The sequence below is a fragment of the Salmo salar genome, chromosome 09 (assembly GCF_965601325.2).
Source record: "Salmo salar chromosome 09, fSalSal1, whole genome shotgun sequence".
Classification (NCBI taxonomy): Eukaryota; Metazoa; Chordata; class Actinopteri; order Salmoniformes; family Salmonidae; genus Salmo; species Salmo salar.
In genome coordinates, this window is record NC_138299.1 from 12,323,947 (window position 1) to 12,348,888 (window position 24,942).

The following is a 24,942-nucleotide window of genomic DNA, read 5'->3' on the forward strand; positions in this document are numbered from 1 at the left end:
ACCAATTACATGGCACATGGTTTATGAACTGGTACAAAAAAAAAAACTACACTTGATTCAACACTTAGAGTTTTTCAATTTAATAAAATTCTTGCCACCAACAGAATACTATATCTATGGGGCATACAACAATCTCAGCTCTGTAGATTTTGCTGCGAAGAGACAGAATCAATAGATCATTTATTCTGGTATTGCCCCTACGTAGCATGTTTCTTGTACAGGTTCAGGAATGGTTAAAAAATCACAACATGCACTTAAAATGAACCTTACGAACAGCAGTGTGGGGCGATTTGGAAAACCATAGTCAGTCAATAAATAGTATAATAATACTCGTAGGAAAGGTTTTCATCTTTAGCTCACAATCTGTGAATACTATACGATTTTAGAAAGGTAAAAACATTATGTAATAAATCACAGCACAATTGAAAAATATATGGCACATGGAAACCAAACGAGGGTGGTCTATGGTGATAGGTGGGATGGGCTGCGATTAAAGAGCTTATGTATTATTGATATGTGACTGCTTTATATAAAAGTACCATGTATGCAAAAAGCTGTAAAAAAAAAACTAAGATATTTGCTCTCCTGAAGATGAGGGGTGGGGTTATATATATATATATATATATATACACATACACACACACACACCTCAAAAAAATAACACATCCTAGATCTGAATGAATGAAATAATCTTATTAAATACTTTTTTCTTTCCATAGTTGAATGTACTGACAACAAAATCACACAAAAATAATCAATGGAAATCCAATTTATCAACCCATGGAGGTCTGGATTTGGAGTCACACTCAAAATTAAAGTGGAAAACCACACTACAGGCTGATCCAACTTTGATGTAATGCCCTTAAAACAAGTCAAAATGAGGCTCAGTAGTGTGTGTGGCCTCCAGGTGCCTGTATGACCTCCCTACAACGCCTGGGCATGCTCCTGATGAGGTGGCATGATGGTCTCCTGAGGGATCTCCTCCCAGACCTGGACTAAAGCATCCGCCAACTCCTGGACAGTCTGTGGTGCAACGTGGCGTTGGTGGATGGAGCGAGACATGATGTCCCAGATGTGCTCAATTGGATTCAGGTCTGGGGAACGGGCGGGCCAGTCCATAGCATCAATGCCTTCCTCTTGCAGGAACTGCTGACACACTCCAGCCACATGAGGTTTAGCATTGTCTTGCATTAGGAGGAACCCAGGGCCAACCGCACCAGCATATGGTCTCACAAGGGGTCTGAGGATCTCATCTCGGTACCTAATGGCAGTCAGGCTACCTCTGGCGAGCACATGGAGGGCTGTGTGGCCCCCCAAAGAAATGCCACCCCACACCATGACTGACCCACCGCCAAACCGGTCATGCTGGAGGATGTTGCAGGCAGCAGAAAGTTCTCCACGGCGTCTCCAGACTCTGTCACGTCTGTCACATGTGCTCAGTATGAACCTGCTTTCATCTGTGAAGAGCACAAACGTCCTGCACGGTGTTGGGCTATAAGCACAACCCCCACCTGTGGACGTCGGTCCCTCATACCGCTCTCATGGAGTCTGTTTCTGACCGTTTGAGCAGACACATGCACATTTGTGGCCTGCTGGAGGTCATTTTGCAGGGCTCTGGCAGTGCTTCTCCTGCTCCTCCTTGCACAAAGGCGGAGGTAGCGGTCCTGCTGCTGGGTTGTTGCCCTTCTACGGCCTCCTCCACGTCTCCTGATGTACTGGCCTGTCTCCTGGTAGCGCCTCCATGCTCTGGACACTACGCCAACAGACACAGCAAACCTTCTTGCCACAGCTCGCATTGATGTGCCATCCTGGATGAGCTGTATTACCTGAGCCACTTGTGTGGGTTGTAGACTCCGTCTCATGCTACCACTAGAGTGAAAGCACCGCCAGCATTCAAAAGTGACCAAAACATAAGCCAGGAAGCATAGGAACTGAGAAGTGGTCTGTGGTCACCAACTGCAGAACCACTCCTTTACTGGGGGTGTCTTGCTAATTGCCTATAATTTCCACCTGTTGTCTATTCCATTTGCACAACAGCATGTGAAATTTATTGTCAATCAGTGTTGCTTCCTAAGTGGACAGTTTGATTTCACAGAAGTGTGATTGACTTGGAGTTACATTGTGTTGTTTAAGTGTTCCCTTTATTTTTTTGAGCAGTGTATGTACGTACGTACGTACGCACGCACGCACACACACACACACACGTCGCTTCTCAGCATCTGATAAACAGCAGCAGATGACAGACTCATCTGACCGAATGCCTGCATTCTCCTTGCATAACCATGCACAACCATGCATAACCATGACATCACTACCAGCAGCATATCTTTAGAAAGACACTCCTATGTGGTTACATTAAACCCAAAAGAGTACTGCCTTCGCACACACTGCCAAGATTAGAAGCCCACAGCCCAGAAATTCTCTTTGAAGGAGCGCTACTTTCATTCTGGTCTAACTCCCTTCAGTAAGAGTCGGAGGATGAGAAAAAAAAAAATGCCTCATCACTCATTAGCATTTAGCTATTTTTCCGTGGCATATCGTTATGCCATATTCCCCACTATCATCTTATTAGCGTCTGCTCTGGTACAGGATGACTCATACAAAACGTGTGCATTGGCGAACTGCTTCGAGAAAAGGAGAGTTGGCGGGGTCCATAGATCCAAATCTAGAACGACAACAGCTGATGAACGTGAGTGTAAATAAATGAAGGTTGTGAGACGGAGAGGGAGGAGAGTTGCGAGAAGAGGACCGGTTTGAATACTAATCTTCGTACATTTCCTTGGGCATCAGTCAAAACCGGCTGCGAGACGCATATTATGACTACATTAAAAGTCAGACGTGAACAGGGGATCTGTTTACGCATAACACGGAGGCCAAGGACGTAAGCTACCTTGTCACTGAAACAGTACAAACCTTGACAGTGTTTACTTGAGGTTAATTCCTCAATTAAATATTTGATTTAAAAACAAAAGCACATCATGAAATGACATTATCGATATACCCCCCGAGGGAGACATATCTTCCTGAACCTCTATTGCGTTTCTTGGACGATAGCCAACAAGGCTGTGTTTGGAAATCAAAACTGAATCAGCAGGAGCCACACAGCCATGTCACAGCAGTCACCCCTGGAAAGATCATGGTTGGCCTTTTCATAGTGCTGGACCACAGTGGGGCCCTGTCTCCATCTGGGCCTATTCAAGCTCATCCACTCTCCCAGGAGCTTCAGGGAAGTACGCTCTCAGGCGCCCACTTAGACAACTCATACTAGATGAATGAAGTAGTACTGTACACTAGGCCTATGAATGAAGTAGTACTGTACAAGACTGGTGCTGTGATGACGGAGAAAGCCCCGAATTCCTATTTCAGTGTCAAAGACAAGGAAGAGCCACACCTTTCCACATACTACTGGCCACAAAAATGTATTCGAAATTAAGTAGCCCAACTCTCAAATCTAATAACAGCCTCCTTCAAGGCCAACACCCCTTCCCCCCACTGCAAGACTGCATGTTTTCAACTTTCATCTCCACATCCACACTTCTCTCCTCTTCCCCCATCATCATTCCCCCTAGCAGAGGGGAAAGAGAGAAAGAGACACGGGGAAAAAAAGAGGAGGCAGGGGTGGCATGTCTGCTCTGGTTAAACATCAAACATGCCACTCACACGCAGACACTCATGGATGCACACGCACATGCACCCTAGAAGCCAGACAGGGGCTTGGCTTATGCCATGGCTCAGCTTTCAGTCTGGGTAAGAGCAGAGAGAAGCAACGTCTGTCATGACTTGAGGATCTCTCCAAGGCAGACCCTGACAATCAGGGTTTCATCAGCCTTAGTCTACATTCAATGCAACTAAAGTGTATTCACTGTGAGGGTACAATGTACTCTTAACAAAAAGCATAAAGCGGGACAAACCCGGACTGACAAAATGTCCGGCAAATGTGAACGGCCTACATTTGGATTTATTCCGACAGTTTGCTATGCATGTGCACCTGAAAAAAGAAGAAGGTAATAGCTTGAGGTAGTGTAATGCTGAATGGAAATGAGAAATGTGCCGTGTAGCACAGAGCTCCAACTCCTTTAAAAATGACCTCTCGCCAGCACAAAGAAAGGACCACTGGCGCACACAGACTGCGGTGCTCTCATCTCTGTGCAGATCCACTGATCACAGGCCCACTGATCACAGGCAGGCTCTACGGCCGGCATATAAATAGCCAGACGATCATCAGGTATTCCTCACAGGGTTGCCAGCACACAGCCTTACCGGAGATACTACCTTACTTAGTACATTCTGCCATCCACTCTGCCCCGCTGCTCTCTGCACAGCCAAATACACACATACGAGCCCCGGCAAATACACAAAAGATCTGCCAGTGCAGAGCCAGGCTGTATGTACCTTGGATATTGAGAAATGGAGTGAGGCCTAATAAAAATTCACCTGCAACCACCCATAAAATCTGTTAGCATAGACTGAGCAAGCTTTCTCACTGCATCCTTTCTCTTACCAAAAAGGCAGCTTTGTATACTGAAAGCGACCACATTCAAAACTAAATTGCTCCCACTAAACACAAGGCCTGGTCATCATTTGTGTGACAAGCTACCCAAATATAACTCATTAACCCAGACCAAACATTAGAGACTTATTTTAGGTTTCTGACACACATCAAATCAAAGTGTATTTGTCACGTGTGCCGAATACAACAGGTGTAGACCTTACAGTGAAATGCTTACTTACAGGCTCTAACCAATAGTGCAAAAAAAAGGTGTGTGCGCGTGTGTGTGTAGGTAAGTAAAGAAATAAAATGCATATATGATAAACAGAGAGTAGCAGTAGCGTAAAAGCGGGTTTGGCGGGTGGTGGGACACAATGCAGATAGCCCAGTTAGCCAATGTGCGGGAGCACTGGTTGGTCGGCCCAATTGAGGTAGTATGCACATGAATGTATAGTTAAAGTGACTATGCATATATGATAAATAGAGAGTAGCGGGGGGGGGGGGCACACACTGCATGGCCACGCACGACTCCAACACCATCATTAAGTTTGCTGACGACACAACAGTGGTAGGCCTGATCACCGACAATGATGAGACAGCCTATAGGGAGGTGGTCAGTGACCTGGCAGTGTGATGCCAGGACAACAACCTCTCCCTCAACATGAGCAAGACAAAAGCTGATCATGGACTACAGGAAAAGGAGGGTCGAGTATGCCCCCATTCACATTGACGGGGCTGTAGTGGAGTGGGTCGAGAGCTTCAAATTCCTTGGCGTCCACATCACTAACAAACTATCATGGTCCAAACACACCAAGACTGTTGAGAAGACGGCACGACAACACCTAAGACTTGACATGGGTCCCCAGAGACTCAAAGTTCTACAGCTGCACCATTGAGACCATCCTGACTGGTTGCATCACCGCTTGGTATGGCAACTGCTCGACATCCAACCGCAAGGCGCTAGAGGGTAGTGCGTACAGCCCAGTACATCACTGGGGCCAAGCGTCCTGCCATCCAGGAACTCTATTCCAGGCAGTGTCAGAGGAAGGCCCTAAAAAAAATTGTCAAAGACTCCAGTCACCTTAGTCATACTGTTCTCTGCTACTGCACATCAAGCGGTACCGGAGCACCAGTCTAAGTCCAAAAGGCTCCTTAACAGCTTCTACCCCCAAGCCATAAGACTGCTGAACAGTTAAATGTCTACCTGGGTTATTTGCATTGACCCCTTTTTTTTTTTGCTGCTGCTACTCGCTGTATATTATCTATGCATAGTCACTTTACCCCTACCTACATGTACATATTACCTCAATTACTTCGACTAACCTGTACCCCTGCACATTGACTCACAGTCTCGTTATTGTGTTACTTTACTGACTTTAGTTTATTTATAGAAAATATTTTCTTCTTTTAGAAAATTTTGCATTTTTGGTTAAAGGCTTATAAGTAAGCATCTCACAGTAAGGGCTACACCGGTTGTATTCGGCACGTGACAAATTAAATGTTATTTGATTTGACAGCACAGAGAGAGAGAGAGAGAGAGAGAGAGAGATGGGAGGGGCAGGGACAGACAAAGAAAAATACAGGAAGGCCTATGTGGGTTGTTTCACATATTCCTCCACAAAAATGGCCAATATAAATGTGTTGGTTTGTGTAATCCCAATGTACAGTGATAAGCATTGTCTACATCCACAGCTGTACAGTGTTTCTATGTACTCAGTGAATGTGCCTTTGTTTCTGCCCTCTGTGCCCTCCATACCATTTTCCTTTCTCAAAATGGCCATTGTTTGATGACTCCAAAGTTATGCGCATAACTCTCAGCTCCACTGACTTATAAATCGCTAATATGACTTAAATGGCACCGATGCAGCCCTCTCAGACAACGCAGGAGTGAGGTGTTCTAGTCGGCCAGGGGGCGTGTTGCACAGCCTCAATAGGATCGTGGATGGTTCTGGCAACAGTCCAAATAGCCAATAGTTTTATATTGACGTTTATTTCTCTGTTGTCCTGTTGCTCGGAGTGTGCTGCAGCAGCCCGACCCAAGCAGCTCAGAGTAGAAACCTCTCACTACGGTGTGCGAGTACATATCGTTACATAATACTTACAACTGCTGTACCAACTACACAATAATGTCATTGTGTACACTGTAACGATCACGTAAATCCATCGGCAATTATGGAAACGAAACATAGCCCGAGGTCAGGAAGCAGTTGACAAAGCAGCCTGTTTTAACAAGTATAGTGGCAAATGGGTCCTGGAAATGTACTGTAGGCTAGGTACGTGTAGCTCGACACCATTGAGCGGTTTACTTACTGCTCAGGTCTTTCCAGGACTTTGTTAACACACTTGTTCAAATATGATTCCACTCCATTTATCCTGGGTGAGGGCAAGTTCACACTCTAGAATCCACCTCTCAGGCTTTTGAGGAGAGACCATGGAGCCTGACTCACTTCAGCAGTGCCTGGGTGACAGCCGCGGTCGATGCCTGGGTTTGAGCCCAAGTCATTGCCTCCAGTAAAAAAAAAAAAACACAAAATGGGGCCCCTTCCGTGACACCAACCTGGCTTTAGGAAACCAGCCGATTGCCTCTTGGCAGTGCTGCAGAGGAGTTTGTCTTCGGACATTGTGTGTCAGGGTCCTAGTGTGTGTCAGGGTCCTAGTGTGGAGGCAGTGACTCAAAGGTTTGTAATGCTTCACGTGACCAACCTTGGGTGGGGAGACTGAGGAATGGGCTGACCGTCTCCCCTTTCAATTCACACAACACTGAGAATTTATTTTTTCTTTAGAAAACACATTACACTTGAAACAGCCTGCACTTGGGTGTTAAAGTTTGAAATGCGTAACCCTACTTTCACTGTTGTCTTTTTATTTCAGACACACGGCCTTAGTCGCAATCCTTTTGTAATCATTAATTCAGTACAGAAAGTTCAAAGGTGTGCGGTTTGGCAACGCTAGCTCAGCAGTAGACCTGTCAAATAGCTTTGAAATCACTCACCCATGTCCAGCGTTTACACCCTAAAAAGACCTTGCTGCCAAAGTCCTCTCTCTCTTATTTAATACATATCCTCCTTGGTGTTTCTCGTTACCAGCTTTCTGTCACTCGTTCAGCGACCTTGTAGTAATCCAAGTCAGACTGCTAGCCTGCTTTTGGCTATGGTCACATGATAGATCATCGGTTTGTACCTTTGGAACGATTTGCTTGTATCAGGTGAGACCAGTGAAAATCCTGCCTGTTAATAAGGGACATTGGTGGTGAAATTTCCATAGGTTGATTTTGTCGGGTCACAACAAATAAGCACCGTGACGGACATTTTAAGCATCCTAAACGAACAGCCATTACCCTCAGCTACACACCGGGATCAATTACCCTGGACCACATTCACGGGGGCCTCGATGTCATTGGCCAGAATCCCACGTTGGGTATCTGTCCATTGGGATACCATGTGGACATAGCCCCACCCTTATGACAGCTGCCCCCTCAAATTAGAATGAGGACGTGAGGTTGGGGGGGAATATAAAATAAAAATAAGAAAATAAGAAAAATAAAATGGCAACATCCCTAGTGTTAAACCCAATCAATTGTATCCCCGTCACACTAGCCTTCAGATGACTAATATCCAATGCAACACAGACACAATGTAACACTGGCCAAAAGAACATTAGCCTAGCCTACATCTCAAACAAATACAGACAAAAATGGAACAGGTACACCAGCAAGCCAAACAAATAGGCTAGCCTCTACTAATGCTAAAAGCATTAGAATAATCCTCCCTTACAAAGAAAGAGATGTGCTACGATTAGCCTAATACAGTGCTTTTAGTTGGCTACCTTAAATCATAGCAATAACTGCAGAGCAACCACTATCATAAATAAGGTGTAGGTCTAGACTGCTATGGGTTTGGCAACTATTGCAGTTTGCTGAAGGTTATCCCACAGACAGGGAGTCTATCCCCAGTCAGCTGACAAATTAAACCCTTCAGTGCGTAAAATTAAACCTCCGGGGAAAATGGCAGTGATTGTGAAAGTGTTGTCTTGTTCATCAGCGGAGGACAGCGCAAATCCCACTGAATGGTTGTTTAATGGCATGTGTTGGAGGAGAAAGGTTCCCAGAAAGCGATGCGAGCAAGATGACTTCACTGCTACGATAAACCCATATTGTTACTCTTCAACCGACAGACAAGTTTTCAATTGCGTAATTACTCCAAAAACCTGTGAAACAGCTAAAAGAATAGACCTCAATAGCTACATCATATCGTATCAGATCGTATCAGGGCAGGAACCGAGCAAGACCTGCACACAACAAAAGCAATGTGAATTTAGGCCAATATTATTTCAACTAGGCTAAAATCTGCCTCCATAGACAACTGCAACTCAATAGATTTGACCTGAGTTTTCACATTCATAAGACACAGTGGTTTACAGTAGAGTGTGATGACTAGGTTTGGTCAGGAGGAGTTTTGGGCCTTTTTATAGCTGGGCTGGAAGTTGCAAAATGATGCTTGAAAAGGCAAGTCATACATGGGAGGATGGTTGACTAAAACACACAGGTCTCTTCAATTCCACCAATGTGTGAGGGCTTCACTGGACTTCCTCTCTAGGTATTAGGTTACACTAGATTAGCTGATCCTGAAATCAGTAAGCAGAGCTTAATGTATTTCGCGTCGTGCATGTCGACAGGTCAGGGGGTCCGATGGTTTTAACTCCCATAAGTCCGTCAAATGATGGCGAGACATAAGCACTGGTGTCATCGTACATAATCCAACTCCGGTTTCGTAGAGAAAATGAAAACAAATCAGAGGAATAAACACTCCGAAACTGTACAATATCGCTCTCCCCGGTAACACAAAGCCGGTTGCTAGGATACCACTTGCCATGGCAAAGGGAAGGCTGAAGTGTTCAGAAAAATGGAACAGGGCAGACTTTTAGCACTAGCCCGCATCACATGGCCAGGGGCTGTGGAGAACAAACATTGAACCATTTCATATCTGAGAGGTCCATACAACACCACTCATCAAGAAGTGGTACCTTTCAAGGCTACAGTTTATTCATGTTAATATCCAGCAGTGGAACTGGTTAACCTCTTTTAACAAGAGTTTAAAATGAGTATCAGTGATAATTGCTAGAAAAAGGGTATGCTAGAACATTAAAACTAGATCTAATGTAATAGGCTAATATTACATCGGTTTATCCACAGATGTGCCATCACACGCCACATCTTCTCCAGGCCCATAACTCCGGCATTTCATTTCTCCATCGCCTCAAGGAATGAGAATGCACCCCTTTATTACAGGGGTGATCTGGCTGAATGGAATCAATAGAAACTTCATGGAGGTACAAACACCACAGATTGATTCTACACAGCAAGCAAAAAAATGGAAGTATTTTGATGACAATGCAAGTTGTACTACTTAAGGCTGTGCTGCATCAATACGAAGATTGACTTTTTATTGGTGCATGAAGGCGATGCAAAACCCAAAGCCTGGAAGAGATGTCAGACATCCTCACCGTCGCCGTCTTAATCTTTAACAATGACGGAATCAGCTCAATCAAACCTTAGTTGTCACCTATTTACCCCGGTGGAACTGTTTTGGATGACACGGGTCACAGCACCATGAATATTAAACATGGCTTTAGCATAGTTTGCAGTTCCTTAAAAATCCAGACTCAAACTTGTAGAGGAGTCAGCAGAAGGAGAGTTGCCGTCGTATTTCAGAGCTATTAACGTCTCCAAAAGATGACAATAACATAAACACAACAATGTGTTATGATCCAGACACACGGTCTGCACTGCTGCTGGGGTTGGCATAAATCATAAAAAGGCAGGAGTGACACAGATTTACAGTTTGAGGTGCTAAAACGTGGTCTGAAACTCACTGTCCGACTGGTGAGTGACAAATTGTGGCAGGTGCTCCTCAAATCAAATCATAGAAGATGAGATGGAAAAAAAAATGTACATATCAACTGTCTCTATTAGACAATGGTTTGCAATTACAATCCAATGAAAGGGGGTTGGGGAGGGTTTCAATTCCATTGCCTTTGACTAGCATGCTAACACTATGCTAAAGCTATGTGACGCATGCTGCCTCGATAAACTTAGGAGGCATTACAGGCAGAGAGCCATGAAGGCTCACTGTGGACACACTACATCCTAATGCAGAAGGCCATTCCAACAGCTCAGGAGGTTAGAGGCATAATAACTTCAGATGGTAACTAAATAAACAGCGAGACCATTGTAATCCAAAACGGTTCCATGTTCATTCTGGACCCATGTAATTCTGGTAGCCACACTCCCCTCTAAATTATTCTCTTCCCCACCTAATCATGTTAGCTATATTCAATGCAGCACAAAATATTGCCCTTCAGCTCAATCAAAGGTGACGAGTTTGAATCTCATCACAGACAACTTTTGCATTTTAGCTAATTAGGTATTTTTAACTACTTACTACTTTTTAGCTACTTTGCAAGTTCGCTAACCCTTCCCCTGACCTTTTCACGTGTGAGTTCCAAATACCTCTAACGGTCGCCCCAGCGTGAGTATTTTTTATGCACGTGATGTCAGAATGCACTCACTGTTCCAAAATGTGATTGTTACGCAACAGGACAGTTAACCCACGCCGCCTTCAAACCAAGGCAAGCTGCCTGCTAATTATCTATAGGCTGTTTCAACTTATCAATTTCTAATTATTTTCTAACAGTTTGAATTGAGGCATGTTCCGCCTCCTCATTCATTCACATAGACCATTTAACTGTTACGGACAATTTACATTTGAGGCATTACTGAGCCGGACAAACATCTCTCTTCGGCGATAGCCCAAGCACTTTTCCAGTGTTTCCCCAGATCAAGTATGCAGACATCCCCAGTCAGAACAAAACATGCACCATCTCTTTCCCCCTGGCACATTTTCCAGCTGGTGCTCCCATTGCCTTCATTGTGGTTTTCCTTAATAATAATAATAATTACAAAAACAACATTGGACATGTGTGCATTCCTATCAAGATGATATAGAGAAACTATGATAATGTATTAAGGCACTCGTGTTGTTTCTACTGTAGCACACCGTATGTACAGTTGAAGTTGGAAATGTACATACATCTTAGCCAAATACATTTAAACTCAGTTTTTCACCTTTCCTGACATTTAATCTTAGTAAAAATTCCCTGTCTTAGGTCAGTTAGGATCACCACTTTATTTTAATAATGTGAAATGTCAGAATAATAGTAGAGAGAATGATTTATTTCAGCTTTTATTTCTTTCATCACATTCCCAGTGGGTCAGAAGTTTACATATACTAATTGAGTGTTTGGTAGCATTGCCTTTAAATTGTTTAACTTGGGTCAAATTGTTTCAGGTAGCCTTCCACAAGCTTCCCACAATAAGTTGGGTGAATTTTGGCCCATTTGTCCTGACAGAGCTGTGTAACTGAGTCAGGTTTGTAGGCCTCCTTGCTCACACACTTTTTCAGTTCTGCCCACAAATTTTCTATAGGATTGAGGTTAGGGCTTTGTGATGGCCACTCCAATACTTTGACTTTGTTGTCCTTAAGCATTTTGCCACAACTTTGGATGTATGCTTGGGGTCATTGTCCATTTGGAAGACCCATTTGCAACCAAGCTTTAACTTCCTGACTGATGTCTTGAGATGTTGCTTCAATATATCCACATAATTTTCCTCCCTCATGATTATATCTATTTTGTGAAATGCACCAGTCCCTCATGACTGATGGTCATTATGGCCACTGTTCCTAGGTCATTGAAAATAAGAATTTGTTCTTAACTGACTTAGTTAAATAAAGGTAAAATAAAAACTAAAAACATTTGGCCCAAATCTGACTGCTCTGAGAGCGATATGAGATTTGTTCAGAGTAAAAAAAGAGTGATTGGCCTTTGGAGGAGTAGTGACCAGAAATCCACAGAGGGTTTGGAGTTATACTGAGACATTTTGGAGTAATGACCAGCAATACTGAGAGGGTCTGGAGGGGAGGTAGTAGTTTTACAAAGTTTGCATCGATTTAATGAAAATGTAAATAAACCCCAGTTTAACAGTTGATAGTGTTTTCAAGCTTCTAGTGAACACTAATTCAATATTAGTGTAAAATGAGGGAGAAGTTGTAGTTTTTCTAGTGGCTCCCATTTTGGCTGTAGTGTTTCCAAGTGCATGGCCGAGAGAGCACGTTATTTTTATTTAATAAGAATTTGTTCTTAACTGACTTGCCTAGTTAAATAAAAGGTTACTTTTTTTTATTTTTTATGTAGAGTAAGCAACTTTAGAGGAGGACATCGTGTTCCTCCCTGTATTTCATTTCATGATGTGGTCTTGCCTTTTGGTTGAAACTGCAATGGCCAAACTCTCTTCACCTGATGGACAATCTGTTGGCAGATTCCGCTCATGCTCTTTGCAGGTAAACTCTCACGACCTGATGGCTTTTAAGTAGGCCAGGACAAAGCTTCCTGTAATTCCACAGGGAACGTTAGTGACTCATTCTAAGGTAGCCTTTTTCTCCCTGGTGAGTGGGACTGAGGTAAAAAAAAAAAAAAAAAATCCTCTCGTTTGTAAATGTGCGATCCCAGAGAGATTAGAGACAAGAAAGAAATTACGGGCTCCATGAAATGCAGGTGGTTGCGAAAACATCCATCGATTTTTCCACCAGAGGTGGTATAAAAGCAAACAAGCAGTGTGTCAAAATGGACGAAACAGCTGCGAAAAAGAGTGAGACAAAATCCATTTTCCCACAGCTGCACTGTTGTAGAGGACAATTTCAGTGATAGCGACAGGACACGACAAGTGTTCATATTGACCTTTGGAACAAAATTGGTTTACTGTCCCCATCCAAACATAAATGTGCTACAATACTGAAATGAAACAGATGAAAGCTGATCATTAGAAACAAGGGGTGTTTAGAGGGACCAACTGTTTTTTCAGGTGGTTGGGTTCTGAAGCAGTTATTCCTAGTGACTGCTTACAACTGATCCAGCAGGCTAAGCGGTCTGAGAGGTAAACTCAGGCAAAAAAAGAAAGGTTACAATTTCAGGACCCTGCCTTCCAAAGATAATTTGTAAAAATCCAAATATCTTCATTGTAAAGGGTTTAAACACTGTTTCCCATGCTTGTTCAATGAACCATAAACAATGAATGAAAATGCACCTGTGGAACAGTTGTTAAGACACTAACAGCTTACAGACAGTAGGCAATTAAGGTCACAGTTATGTAAACTTAGGATCCTAAAGAGGCCTTTCTACTGACTGAAAAACACCAAAAGAAAGATGCCCAGGGTCCCTGCTCATCTGCGTGAACGTGCCTTAGGCATGCTGCCTCTGCAGATGTGGCCCGGGCAATAAATTGCAATGTCTGTACTCTGAGACGCCTAAGACAGCGCTACAGGGAGAGAGGACAGACAGCTGATCGTCCTCGCAGTGGCAGACCACGTGTAACAATACCTGCACAGGATCGGTACATCTGAACATCACACCTGCGGGACAGGTACAGGACGGCAACAACAACTGCCCGAGTTACACCAGGAATGCACAATCCCTCCATCAGTGCTCAGACTGTCCACAATAGGCTGAGAGAGGCTGGACTGAGGGCTTGTAGGCCTGTTGTAAGGCAGGTCCTCACCAGACATCACCGGAAACAACCTCGGCTATGGGCACAAAGCCACCGTCGCTGGACCAGACAGGACTGGCAAAAAGTGCTCTTCACTGACGAGTCGCGGTTTTGTCTCACCAGGGGTGATGGTCGGATTCGCGTTTATCGTCAAAGGAATGAGCGTTACACCGAGGCCTGTACTCTGGAGCGGGATCGAATTGGAGGTGGAGGGTCCGTCATGGTCTGGGGCGGTGTGTCACAGCATCATCGGACTGAGCTTGTTGTCATTGCAGGCAATCTCAGCGCTGTGCGTTACAGGGAAGACATCCTCCTCCCTCATGTGGTACCCTTCCTGCAGGCTCATCCTGACATGACCCTCCAGCATGACAATGCCACCAGCCATACTGCTCGTTCTGTGCGTGATTTCCTGCAAGACAGGAATATCAGTGTTCTGCCATGGCCAGCGAAGAGCCCGGATCTCAATCCCATTGAGCACGTCTGGGACCTGTTGGATCGGAGGGTGAGGGCAAAGGCCATTCCCCACAGAAATGTCCGGGAACTTACAGGTGTCTTGGTGGAAGAGTGGGGTAACATCTCACAGTAAGAACTGTCAAATCTGGTGCAGTCCACGAGGAGGAGATGCACTGCAGTACTTAATGCAGCTGGTGGCCACACCAGATACTGACTTACTTTTGATTTTGACCCCCCCTTTGTTCAGGGACACATTATTCCATTTGTTAGTCACATGTCTGTGGAACTTGTTCAGTTTATATGTCTCAGTTGCTTAATCTTATGTTCATACAAATATTTACACATGTTAAGTTTGCTGAAAATAAACGCAGTTGACAGTGAGTGGACGTTTATTTTTTGGGCTGAGTTTAGATGCTGCTGTACACACCTCCAGGCCATCTCTGGAGGATACAGTTTGATATGGTTGTGACATACCAGTGACACAGCAGAGGAGCAGTGAGGCCCGCTGTTAGTGTGTGCGTGTGCTTGAGTACAACGTCAAAACAACTACTCACTATATTGTTTGATTGATAGGCCCATATTGCAATAGTTATCAATGGACCACACCTTGTTACACAATTGGTGGGCTACGTCAGCCGTCTGACACGAATGGTGGTAGTCTAATCGCATTAAAACGAGAAGCGATTAGCCAGGAGACACTGTATCAATTTAATTGATTAAAGGGATGACGAATTAGGCCTACTCGGTTGAGAGGATTTTTCATTTGTAGACCAGCTTTGTCTGCTTGAGAAAAAAAAAATGGAGTGGTTAAGCTACAAGTTTCGCAACACTGACGCAGCCAAGCTGGAAATAGTGTTGAATTAATTTAACTTTCAATAAGCAAGGCCTATGTAACGTTATTATACGGTTGACAATCCAAAAACATTCAGTAATGCGCGAGGTAAAGCTAACCAATTCTCCAACCGCTTCATAAATGTAAAGAATATTAGTAAGTCTAAGAAATGTTACAATAATGCAACGATCTCTAGTGAATTAAAAGTCTCTGACGTTCTGATTTTAAGACAGCATTCAATCAGGTTATTTCAGCTAGCACGCTACGATGTAGCTCTCGAAAACTAGGCGGCATTCTGATCAGGGGCTAACTACAACGTAGCGAAGCTCACCACTTCCTACAGAAAACATGCTACAGTAACAAGTCAACGCCAAGGAGATAGAAACCAATTTAAATTCCCGACTTTTACCTGGTCTAGCGGAAGATTGATTATCTCGCTTATGGGCTGCAGTAAATTGGAGCCAGTGCAGGACGATGTCGTTTCGGTAGCCATGATTGAGTCCGTGAATCCGTGCTCCCCTTCACCGTCGCAGATTCACTCTCCTCCGCTGATAACGTGCTTTTGCTGCTGCGAAGGAGTACCAGGCTTGATGGTTGTCTTCTGCGTTCCAACACCACCAAAAGCCACAGTACCAACGACAACAAAGACAGTATGGGCGGAGGGATATATTCCCAGCCCCCCATGACATCTCTGGGCCTATGGTGTGGGGAAAGTGTTTTTAAATGACCAATCAGATTTATGTGGGTGGAGCAGAAACGATGATGTACCTTTTTCCAAACGAATCAAATGATGCCGATATCTCATGTGGACTCCTCCCATGCACATATGTGGCATTCCACTTGGAGAAGAGAATATGCATGTTTTTCGTTTTTATCCTTTTCCCTTTTTCTTTCTAAAAGTATAATGGATGTATATTATAGTCCAGTTGGGGTCGGTAATGCAACACATATTGGATACCAACCGCCGTTAAACTCCGAAGAAGAAGAGAAATTGTGCTTTCAAAACAACTCGGAACCTTCAAGTAAAAATGTGCGAACGATTTTTGCATAGAGCTTCTTATAGGTTTACTCCGATACTTTGCAAACATGAAACTCGGAGTTCATTGGTCCTTTCAAGACAACTTGGAAGTTCCGCAGTTGTCTTGAAAGCGGCCCAGTTTTCTGAGTTTCCAAGTGTGACATTTCCGAGTCTTGAGTTGTTTTGAGTACAGCGTTCCATTTTCTGCCTTCAGGATGAACGTTCAGCAGAACAATTTTACAAAAATTATTAAAATGTCTTACAGTATCAGGAAAATGTTTTTACTGTGTATCTTCTGCTTCCCCTCTGTTGTTGTCCCATTGAGCTTGGTTTAATTTTTGGATGACCATAAGAAACTATTACCTGCCAAAACTGGTTTCATTTACTTATTTGCAATCTGTTTTGTCTCCAGGGTGAAAGCAGGCTAAATTGAACATTTCAACTGCTACTGCTTTATTTGAGTGTAAACTACAGATTCAGTGTGTGATTTCCATCTGGTGGCCATTTTTAGACAAAAAAAAACAAATCAATACATTGCAACAATGCTGACAAATATGCCTGCATTGCACATCACATATGGCACATTCACCTTATATACCATAATTAAACTGCATTCTGCCCAGTGATGCTCTCCCCATAAACTGTGTAAGTGTTTATAATTGGACCCTCACTGAAAACAACAATATCGTCCAACGGGGTTATCACAAATTTGTTTCTGATGAATTGTACGTAATCTGAACTATTATTTTGGGTTGACAAGGTGATATGGGTATTTCTATATTTTTTTTCACCAGTTCAAGCAGGATTGAAATGACCATAATGGACTCTCTGGTAGCACTTAGTTTTATGATACAGAAATTACCAGGTATGTGGGTTACTTAGAAATTGCATATTAAAAAGGCAATTACAACCTTAAGTATAACCTATGAATTATTTATTTCTCCACTTCCCTCTGTACTAGTGGATACATGTCCAACTGACAGTTAGCAACAGGAATGATTGACATTTGACAAGGAAGTATGTCATGCTGCTTGTACAGACGGCACCCCCTCTTCCTCTGTACACAGCCCTATGAGACACACTAATTTGTAGCAGCACGCCAGTTGCCATGACACAGTTTTCTCCACTGAGATGAGCAGAGAAAAATCCCCTTGACTGTGGTGTTTTGACAGGCATGATGGACGTTGCAAGCAGAAGGGATGATTTTAAGTGGTCTCCGGGTTCATTCTTCTCTTAATATCTTAAGACATTTTGAGTTTTCAACTGAAATCTGTCATAGTGAGATCCTCATTGGTATAGTGTAGTTATTTTTCATTCAACTTGGCAAATGGTAGTTCCACAATTATAAATATTGCACTGTAGCTCAAGCGCTAAGCAAATTACGAGACTTAATAGATTAGTGCTATGATATCTAAGACAAGACATTTAACATGATGCTACTGTATATCCTGTTGCCTAGTCCCCTTACCCCTATACATATCTACCTCCATCACTCCAGTATCCCTGCACATGTAAATATGGTATTGGAATACTTTTAAAATGTTTCCTGTGTATAGTATGCTTACTTACTTTATTGTGATTTCATATTTCATTATTTATCTTTTTTTCTAGTAATACATAGTTATTGATTATTGCATTGTTGGGTTTTGAGTTAGCAAGAAAGACATTTCACTCTACTTTTGCATGTGACATTAAAACTTGAAACTAGGAACAGTAATACTTGCCACATTTCAGTTGTGTACTGATATAGAAATCCAATAGGGGGCACTACTTACAAGCATTTTCTAATGTCTTGCCATTACGTCATCATGGCAGTGCAGAGGTGGATGAAAGAAAATCTCTCTTCCCAGCAAGCACATAACCATCTGAGAACCATATGTTCCTGAGAGCTTGTTGAGAGCATGATTGTCCTATAATTATTTATTACATTTTTGTTAATGTTCTCAAATTGTTCAGAGAATGTTAAAAACAGCATTCTTCGGCTGGAATTTCAGCACTTCCGCAGAAAATTCCAGAAAAGTTCCCATGTGCTTCTATTTACTGTCATATTCTTACAATATTCTGGGAACGTTCTCAAAAATTGTGTGACTTAAGCAGTTCTCAGAATATTCAGAGAATGTATGGTTCTCTTTTGTCAATTCTTGGCAATATTCTGGGAAAGTAAAAAAAAAAAAAATGGAATTTTACACATGAAAGATCTACTGTTGAACTTTTGTATAATTTCAGCTAGTAGGTTTGAAAGTAGCATTCATGGGCCAATAGTGCTCCCCAAAAATTGCGTACTACATCACATACAGTACCAGTCAAAAGTTTGGAAATACCTACTCATTCCAGGGGTTTTCTTTATTTTAACTATTTTATACATTCTACAATAATAGTGAAGACATCAGAACTATGAAATAACACATAGGGAATCATGTAGTAAACAAAAAAGTGTTAAACAAATCAAAATATATTTTATATTTTATATTATTCAAAGTAGCCACCCTTTGCCTTGATGACAGCTTTGCACACTCTTGGCATTCTCTCAACAAGCTTCATGAGGTAGTCACCTGAAATGTATTTCAATTAACAGGTGTGCCTTGTTAAAAGTTAATTTGTGGAATTTCTTTCCTTCTTAATGCGTTTGAGATGATCAGTTGTGTTGTGACAAGGTATGGGTTGTCATGACGTTGGCCTCTTTTGGTACAGGGAGGACAGTTGACCCCCCCCCCCCCCCTCCCGTTTGCACCACCACCCAACCTACCTTCCCCCAATCCACCCTGTGTGTAAAGGGTCGTAAAAACTCTAAAATTCCAGGAGAGTCTCTGGCCACATGGCCCATAGAGAGACACAGGAAATTCTTCCAACTCATAGAATTGGAGAGCCAAGCGACATTTTGTGTTCTGGAGAAGGTATGGAAGATTGGTGAAGAATCCAGCTACGAACTGATCCGCTTGGTACAATTTTGTGATACTCAGAAGAGACAATATAGCCATATTACCATAAAACTGTTTATATAATAGCATCATAATGGTTGTATAGAATGTATTAATAAGGATAAAGCTTTTGTAAGACATTGAGATGCTATGTACTGATGTAATGTGATAGATTTGGTTACAGAAATACAATTCTAACTCAGTCATAGGCACGCCCCCAGGGACCCATACAGGACCAGGCGTCATTTGACAAGCTGTTCTATGGGCACTATATAAAACCCCCCCTGATTTACATTTCCCCAGACCAGGCCTACACTCCGTGGCCTATAGGTTAACATCCAATTCCTCTACTGAAAGTGAACCATACCACGTGGTTAACTTTTAGACTATTGATACCGACAGAATAAGAATAAGTCTTTGATATTAATTATTAGTCTGCAGCTAAGTAAATTATATAATTGAACGCGAAGACCAACGAAACAACCATTCGATGACGACATTAATGAATGTCGCTCTGAAAGATCCATTCTAACCAAGAGAGAGAGAACGCGGACAAAACTTCCCAACAGAACCGAACTCTCCAACAAAGAACGACGACACACTGAGCGTAAATATATATTGATTGCAATTGTTCCTGAATGAGTGAGCCTTCAATTGTCAATTGTTAATATTAATGAACTCTGTGTAACTTCTGAGCCTGACCGTTTATGATCCATTGTTCAACAGGCCGACCTGCCTGTTTAGCCAACAAGGGCACATTCCGATACCAATCCTTTGTGACGATAATTACTGTTTGTATGTTTTTCTGTTAATTACTTAGTGTAGTAAATAAATGATTTTAAGACAATTGATGTATGGATGATTTTAGTAAAGACTGGGTTCGTGCAGATACAACAATTTACGACGTTTGGAATGAGACTGGACTAGAGGTAAATACACCATTTAAACTAGAAGATAATCGACCTATACTATAATAGAATATAATATTATAGTACAGGAAAGTTATATTAGGAAAAGTATAGCTTTGTAATCTGAATATTCTCCTTGGTGCCCCGATCTCCTAGTTAATTACAATTAAACGATTAATCAGTTTAATCGCGTGATAATAATTACAGGGAGCTAATTGATAAACATATCTTCCGTTTAATGGTAACCCAAAGACACGACAGGGTTGTATACAGAAGATAGCCCTATTTGGTAAAATACCAAGTCCATATTATGCCAAGAACAGCACAAATAAGCAAAGAGAAACTACAGTCCATCATTACTTTAAGACATGAAGGTAAGTGGTAACTCTGGGTCTTCCATTCCGGTGGCGATCCTAATGAGAGTCAGTTTCATTATAGCGCTTGATGGTTTTTGCGACTGCACTTGAAAAAACTTTCAAAGTTCTTGACATTTTTTCACATTGATGAAACTGGCTCTCATGAGGACCACCACAGGAAAGGAAGACCCAGAGTTACCTCTGCTGCAGAGGATAAGTTCATTATCTTCTGCACCTCAGATTGCAGCCAAATAAACGCTTCACAGAGATCAAGTAACAGACATGTCTCAACATCAACTATCAGAGGAGACTGCGTGAATCAGGCCTTCAAGGTCAAATTGCTGAAAGAAACCACTAATGAAGGACACCAATAATGAGAAGAGACTTGCTTGGGCCAAGAAACATGAGCAATGGAAATTAGAGCGGTGGAAATCTGTCCTTTGGTCTGAAGAGTCCAAATTTGAGATTTTTGGTTCCAACCGCTGTGTCTTTGTGAGACGCAGAGTAGGTGAACGGATGATCTCCGTATGTGTGGTTCCCACCATGAAGCAAGGAGGAGGTGGTGTGATGGTGTGGGGGTGCTTTGCTGGTGAAACTGTCTGTAATTTATTTGGAATTCAAGGCACACTTAACCAGCATGGCTACCACAGCATTCTGCAGCGATACGCCATCCCATCTGGTTTGCGCTTAGTGTGACTATAATTAGTTTTTCAACAAGACAATGACCCAAAACACACCTCCAGGCTGTGTAAGGGCTATTTGACCAAGAATGAGAGTGATGGAGTGCTGCATCAAATAACCTGGCCTCCCAATCACCTCACCTCAACCCAATAGAGATGGTTCTGGATGAGTTGGACCGCAGAGTGAAGGAAAAGCAGCCACAAGTGCTCAGCATATGTGGGCAGCATATGTGGGAACTCCTTCAAGACTGTTTGAAACGCATTCCTCATGAAGCTAGTTGAGAGAATGCCAAGAGTGTGCAAAGTTGTCATCAAGGCAAAGGGTGGTTACTTTTTTGGTTACTACATGATTCCATATGTGTTATTTCGTAGTTTTGATGTCTTCACTATTATTCTACAATGTAGAAAATAGTAAGAATGAAGAAAAACCATGGAATGAGTCCAAACTTTTGACTGGAACTGTATGTGCAGATATTTGCACCACGTCTCTCGCTCTGCTGTGTCCACTAAGCCTTTGGCCCACCGTGCAATGTTAATGAGTAACTGGGCAGGTCTTTTGCTAGCTTTCACTCAAATGGTAAGGGGCTGAAGCTTGCTGTCTGAAACTCGAAATACTAGGGGGCTGGCACACATGGGGACAGTATTTATGCTCGTAGATTCTGCATGTATGATCTACACATTGACACATCGAGCCCAAAGCGGGAGCTTTTAAAAAAATACTTAAGTCGCCAAAGTACCATTTAATCTCTTTAACATCAGTTAGATCAAAATTCTCAGAACATGAAGAAAACTTTCCATAACAACCACAAGAGAACTTCAGTAACGTTCTAAGAATGTTATTTAAAAACGTACATTCCATTCTCAGCGTCAAGAAAACGCTCTATCCTCTATCTTGTTAAGTGTGTTGGCCTTGACTATTAATTGGCCACACCTGATCTTAATGAGTGCTTGTTTCCTTTGAAATGGGGTCTGTTTAAATAGACTAAAATGAACATGATTTTTCCCAGACCTAGAAAGTCATCCCCTGATGTGGTTTAAGTATTGTTGTGAACTCAGAAAATCAAATGTTTTTGTTTTTCTAAAAATAAAAAAAAGTGAAAAAAATGGGAAAACCAGAAAAAAGCGGAAATCCGAAAGCTGGGAAAATAAACAGAAGTAGGCAAAAAAACAAACACTGATTTTAAAACGCCCTGTCACGGATGTCTGATGAATGGGACCAAAGCGCAGTGTGTGTATCGTTCCACATTTTATTATAACTGTGAAACTATGCAAGACATACAAATAAACTAATGAACAAAACAACAAACCGTGACGAAGAGGTGCAACATACACTTACTCAAAATAATCTCCCACAAAACCTAGTGGGAAAACCAACAACTTAAATATGATCCGCAATTAGAGACAATGATGACCAGCTGCCTCTAATTGGAGTTCATCCCAAAAAAACAACAACATAGAAATACAAAAATTAGAACCCCACATAGAAATACAGAAACTAGAACCAACATAGTGTGGCAAAGAAGGGGGTCGAGTGATAAATGGCAGATATGTGAGGGCAGAACTAATAAACGGGCTCTGCCCGATCACCAAAATGGCCACCCCGATCAGAACTACAGATCACAAAATGGCCGACTGCCAAAACTACAATTCCCAGAAGCAAGGGGAACCCTCAGAAGGTGGAGCCAACCCACAGATAAAAGGTCAAGAAAAACCAGGAAGAGAGAGAGAGGGCGGGAAGGATCTGTGAACCATAGAGAAAGAGACAATCTACATTGGCTGGATTTACCGTGTACGAGCTGGACTGTTTTGGACTTACCTGTTGGCGTTTAGACCTGGACCTACCGAGAACCAGATTTGTGTACCGAACCCTGCTATCCTTGACCTTACCTGCGGCCTGGGTGGACCAGGACAGCGAAACAAACACACAGGTACTGTCATGTTCGAAATAACTTTCATTCTGGGCTGACTTTGGTGACAGTTTCCCACTTAATTTGTGACAAACGCTCCTAACTTTGAAGAGGTTTGCCACAATAGAAATAAATAAACTAGACAAAAACCCCTGTCATGCCCTGACCTACTCTACCATAGAAAATAAAAGCTTTCTATGGTCAGAACGTGACAGTACCCCCTCCAAAGGTGCGGACTCCGAACGCAAAAACCCAAACAAAAACAAAACAGGGAGGGTTAGGGTGGGTGTCTAATGTCGGTGGCGGCTCTGGTGCAGGACGAAGAACCTTCTCATCCCGCGGATCCTCCTGCATCGGAGGTGGTTCTGGTGCGGGACGAAGAACCCTCTCATCCTGCTTATCCCCCAGCATAGGAGGTGGCTCCGGTTCGGGGCGTAGCCCCCGCTCCGCCAGCTGATCCCTCTGCTTTCGTGTCACCGGGCTGTGGATCATCGCCAGAGGCTCCGGACTGCGGGACCGCCGCCGGAGACTCCAGACTGTGGGCCGTCTCGGGAGGCTCCGGACTGTGGGCCGTCTCGGGAGGCTCCGGACTGTGGGCCGTCTCGGGAGGCTCCGGACTGTGGGCCGTCTCGGGAGGCTCCGGACTGTGGGCCGTCTCGGGAGGCTCCGGACTGTAAAACGTCACCGGAATCTCTGGACTGGGAACTGTCGCCGGAATCTCTGGACTGGGAACTGTCGCCGGAAGCTCTGGACTGGGAACTGTCGCCGGAAGCTCTGGATTGGGAACTGTCGCCGGAAGCTCTGGACTGGGAACTGTCGCCGGAAGCTCTGGACTGGGAACTGTCGCCGGAAGCTCTGGACTGGGAATGCGCACTGGAGGCCTGATGCGTGGGGCTGGCACAGGTGGTGCCAGACTGGTAACACGCACCTCAGGGCGAGTGCGGGGAGCAGGAACAGGACACCCCGGACTGGGCAGGCGCACTGGAGGCCTGATGCGTGGGGCTGGCACAGGTGGCCCCAGACTGGTGACACGCACTTCAGGGCGAGTGCGGGGAGCAAGCACAGGGCGTACTGGGCTGTGGAGGCGCACTGGAGGTCTGGAGCGTAGGGCTGGCACAATCCGTCCTGGCTGGATGCTCACTTTAGCCCGGCAAGTGCGGGGCGCTGGCACAGGACGCACTGGGCTGTGAATGCGCACTGGAGACACCATGCGTATCACCGCAAAACATGGTGCCTGATAGGTCACACGCTCCCTCAAGCGAGTGCGTGGAGGAGACACAGGACGTACCAGACTGGGGAGGTGTACCGAAGGCCAGATGCGTGAAACTGGTGCATATGACACCGGACTGGTGTCACGCTCCTCAGCACGCCCGCTCTGCAGCGCTCTCAATGCCAACACCTCTCTCCAGAATCGTGCGTCGAGTTCCTCACTCGTCTCCCTGACTGGCTCTGGTTCACTCCTCAGCTCTCCACGGTAAGCACGAGGAGTTGGCTCAGGTCCCAAACCTGACTCCACAAAACTCCCCGTGTGCCCCCCCCAAAAAAAAATTGGGGGGCTGCCTCTCGTGCTTGCCTTGATGGTATTACGCCTCGTAATATCGCCGTTCTGCTCTCGCTGCTTAAATCTCCTCCTTTGGACGGCGATACTCCCCTTCCTGCCTCCAGGGTCCTTTCCCGTCCAATATTTCCTCCCATGTCCATTCCTGTTTACCACACTGCTTGGTCCTTTGGTGGTGGGAGATTCTGTCACGGATGTCTGAAGAATGGGACCAAAGCGCAGTGT

General features: G+C 43.8%; 1 protein-coding gene across 3 annotated transcripts in view; it reads right to left on the reverse strand.

The window, feature by feature from the left end:
- Positions 1-16,022, reverse strand: part of mboat2a (membrane bound O-acyltransferase domain containing 2a) — a 74,260-nt gene extending 58,238 nt beyond the window's left edge. The window contains exon 1 of one of the 3 annotated variants that reach the window (XM_045723373.2): positions 15,782-16,022. In XM_045723373.2, the coding sequence (XP_045579329.1) occupies positions 15,782-15,865 (84 nt within the window). In that variant the 5' untranslated portion in view covers positions 15,866-16,022. Of the gene's footprint in view, positions 1-6,799; positions 7,049-7,481; positions 7,630-15,781 lie in introns of those variants that run through there. The other 2 variants (XM_014210199.3, XM_045723374.2) reach the window with 2 other exon arrangements.
- Positions 16,023-24,942: the final 8,920 nt, after the last annotated feature.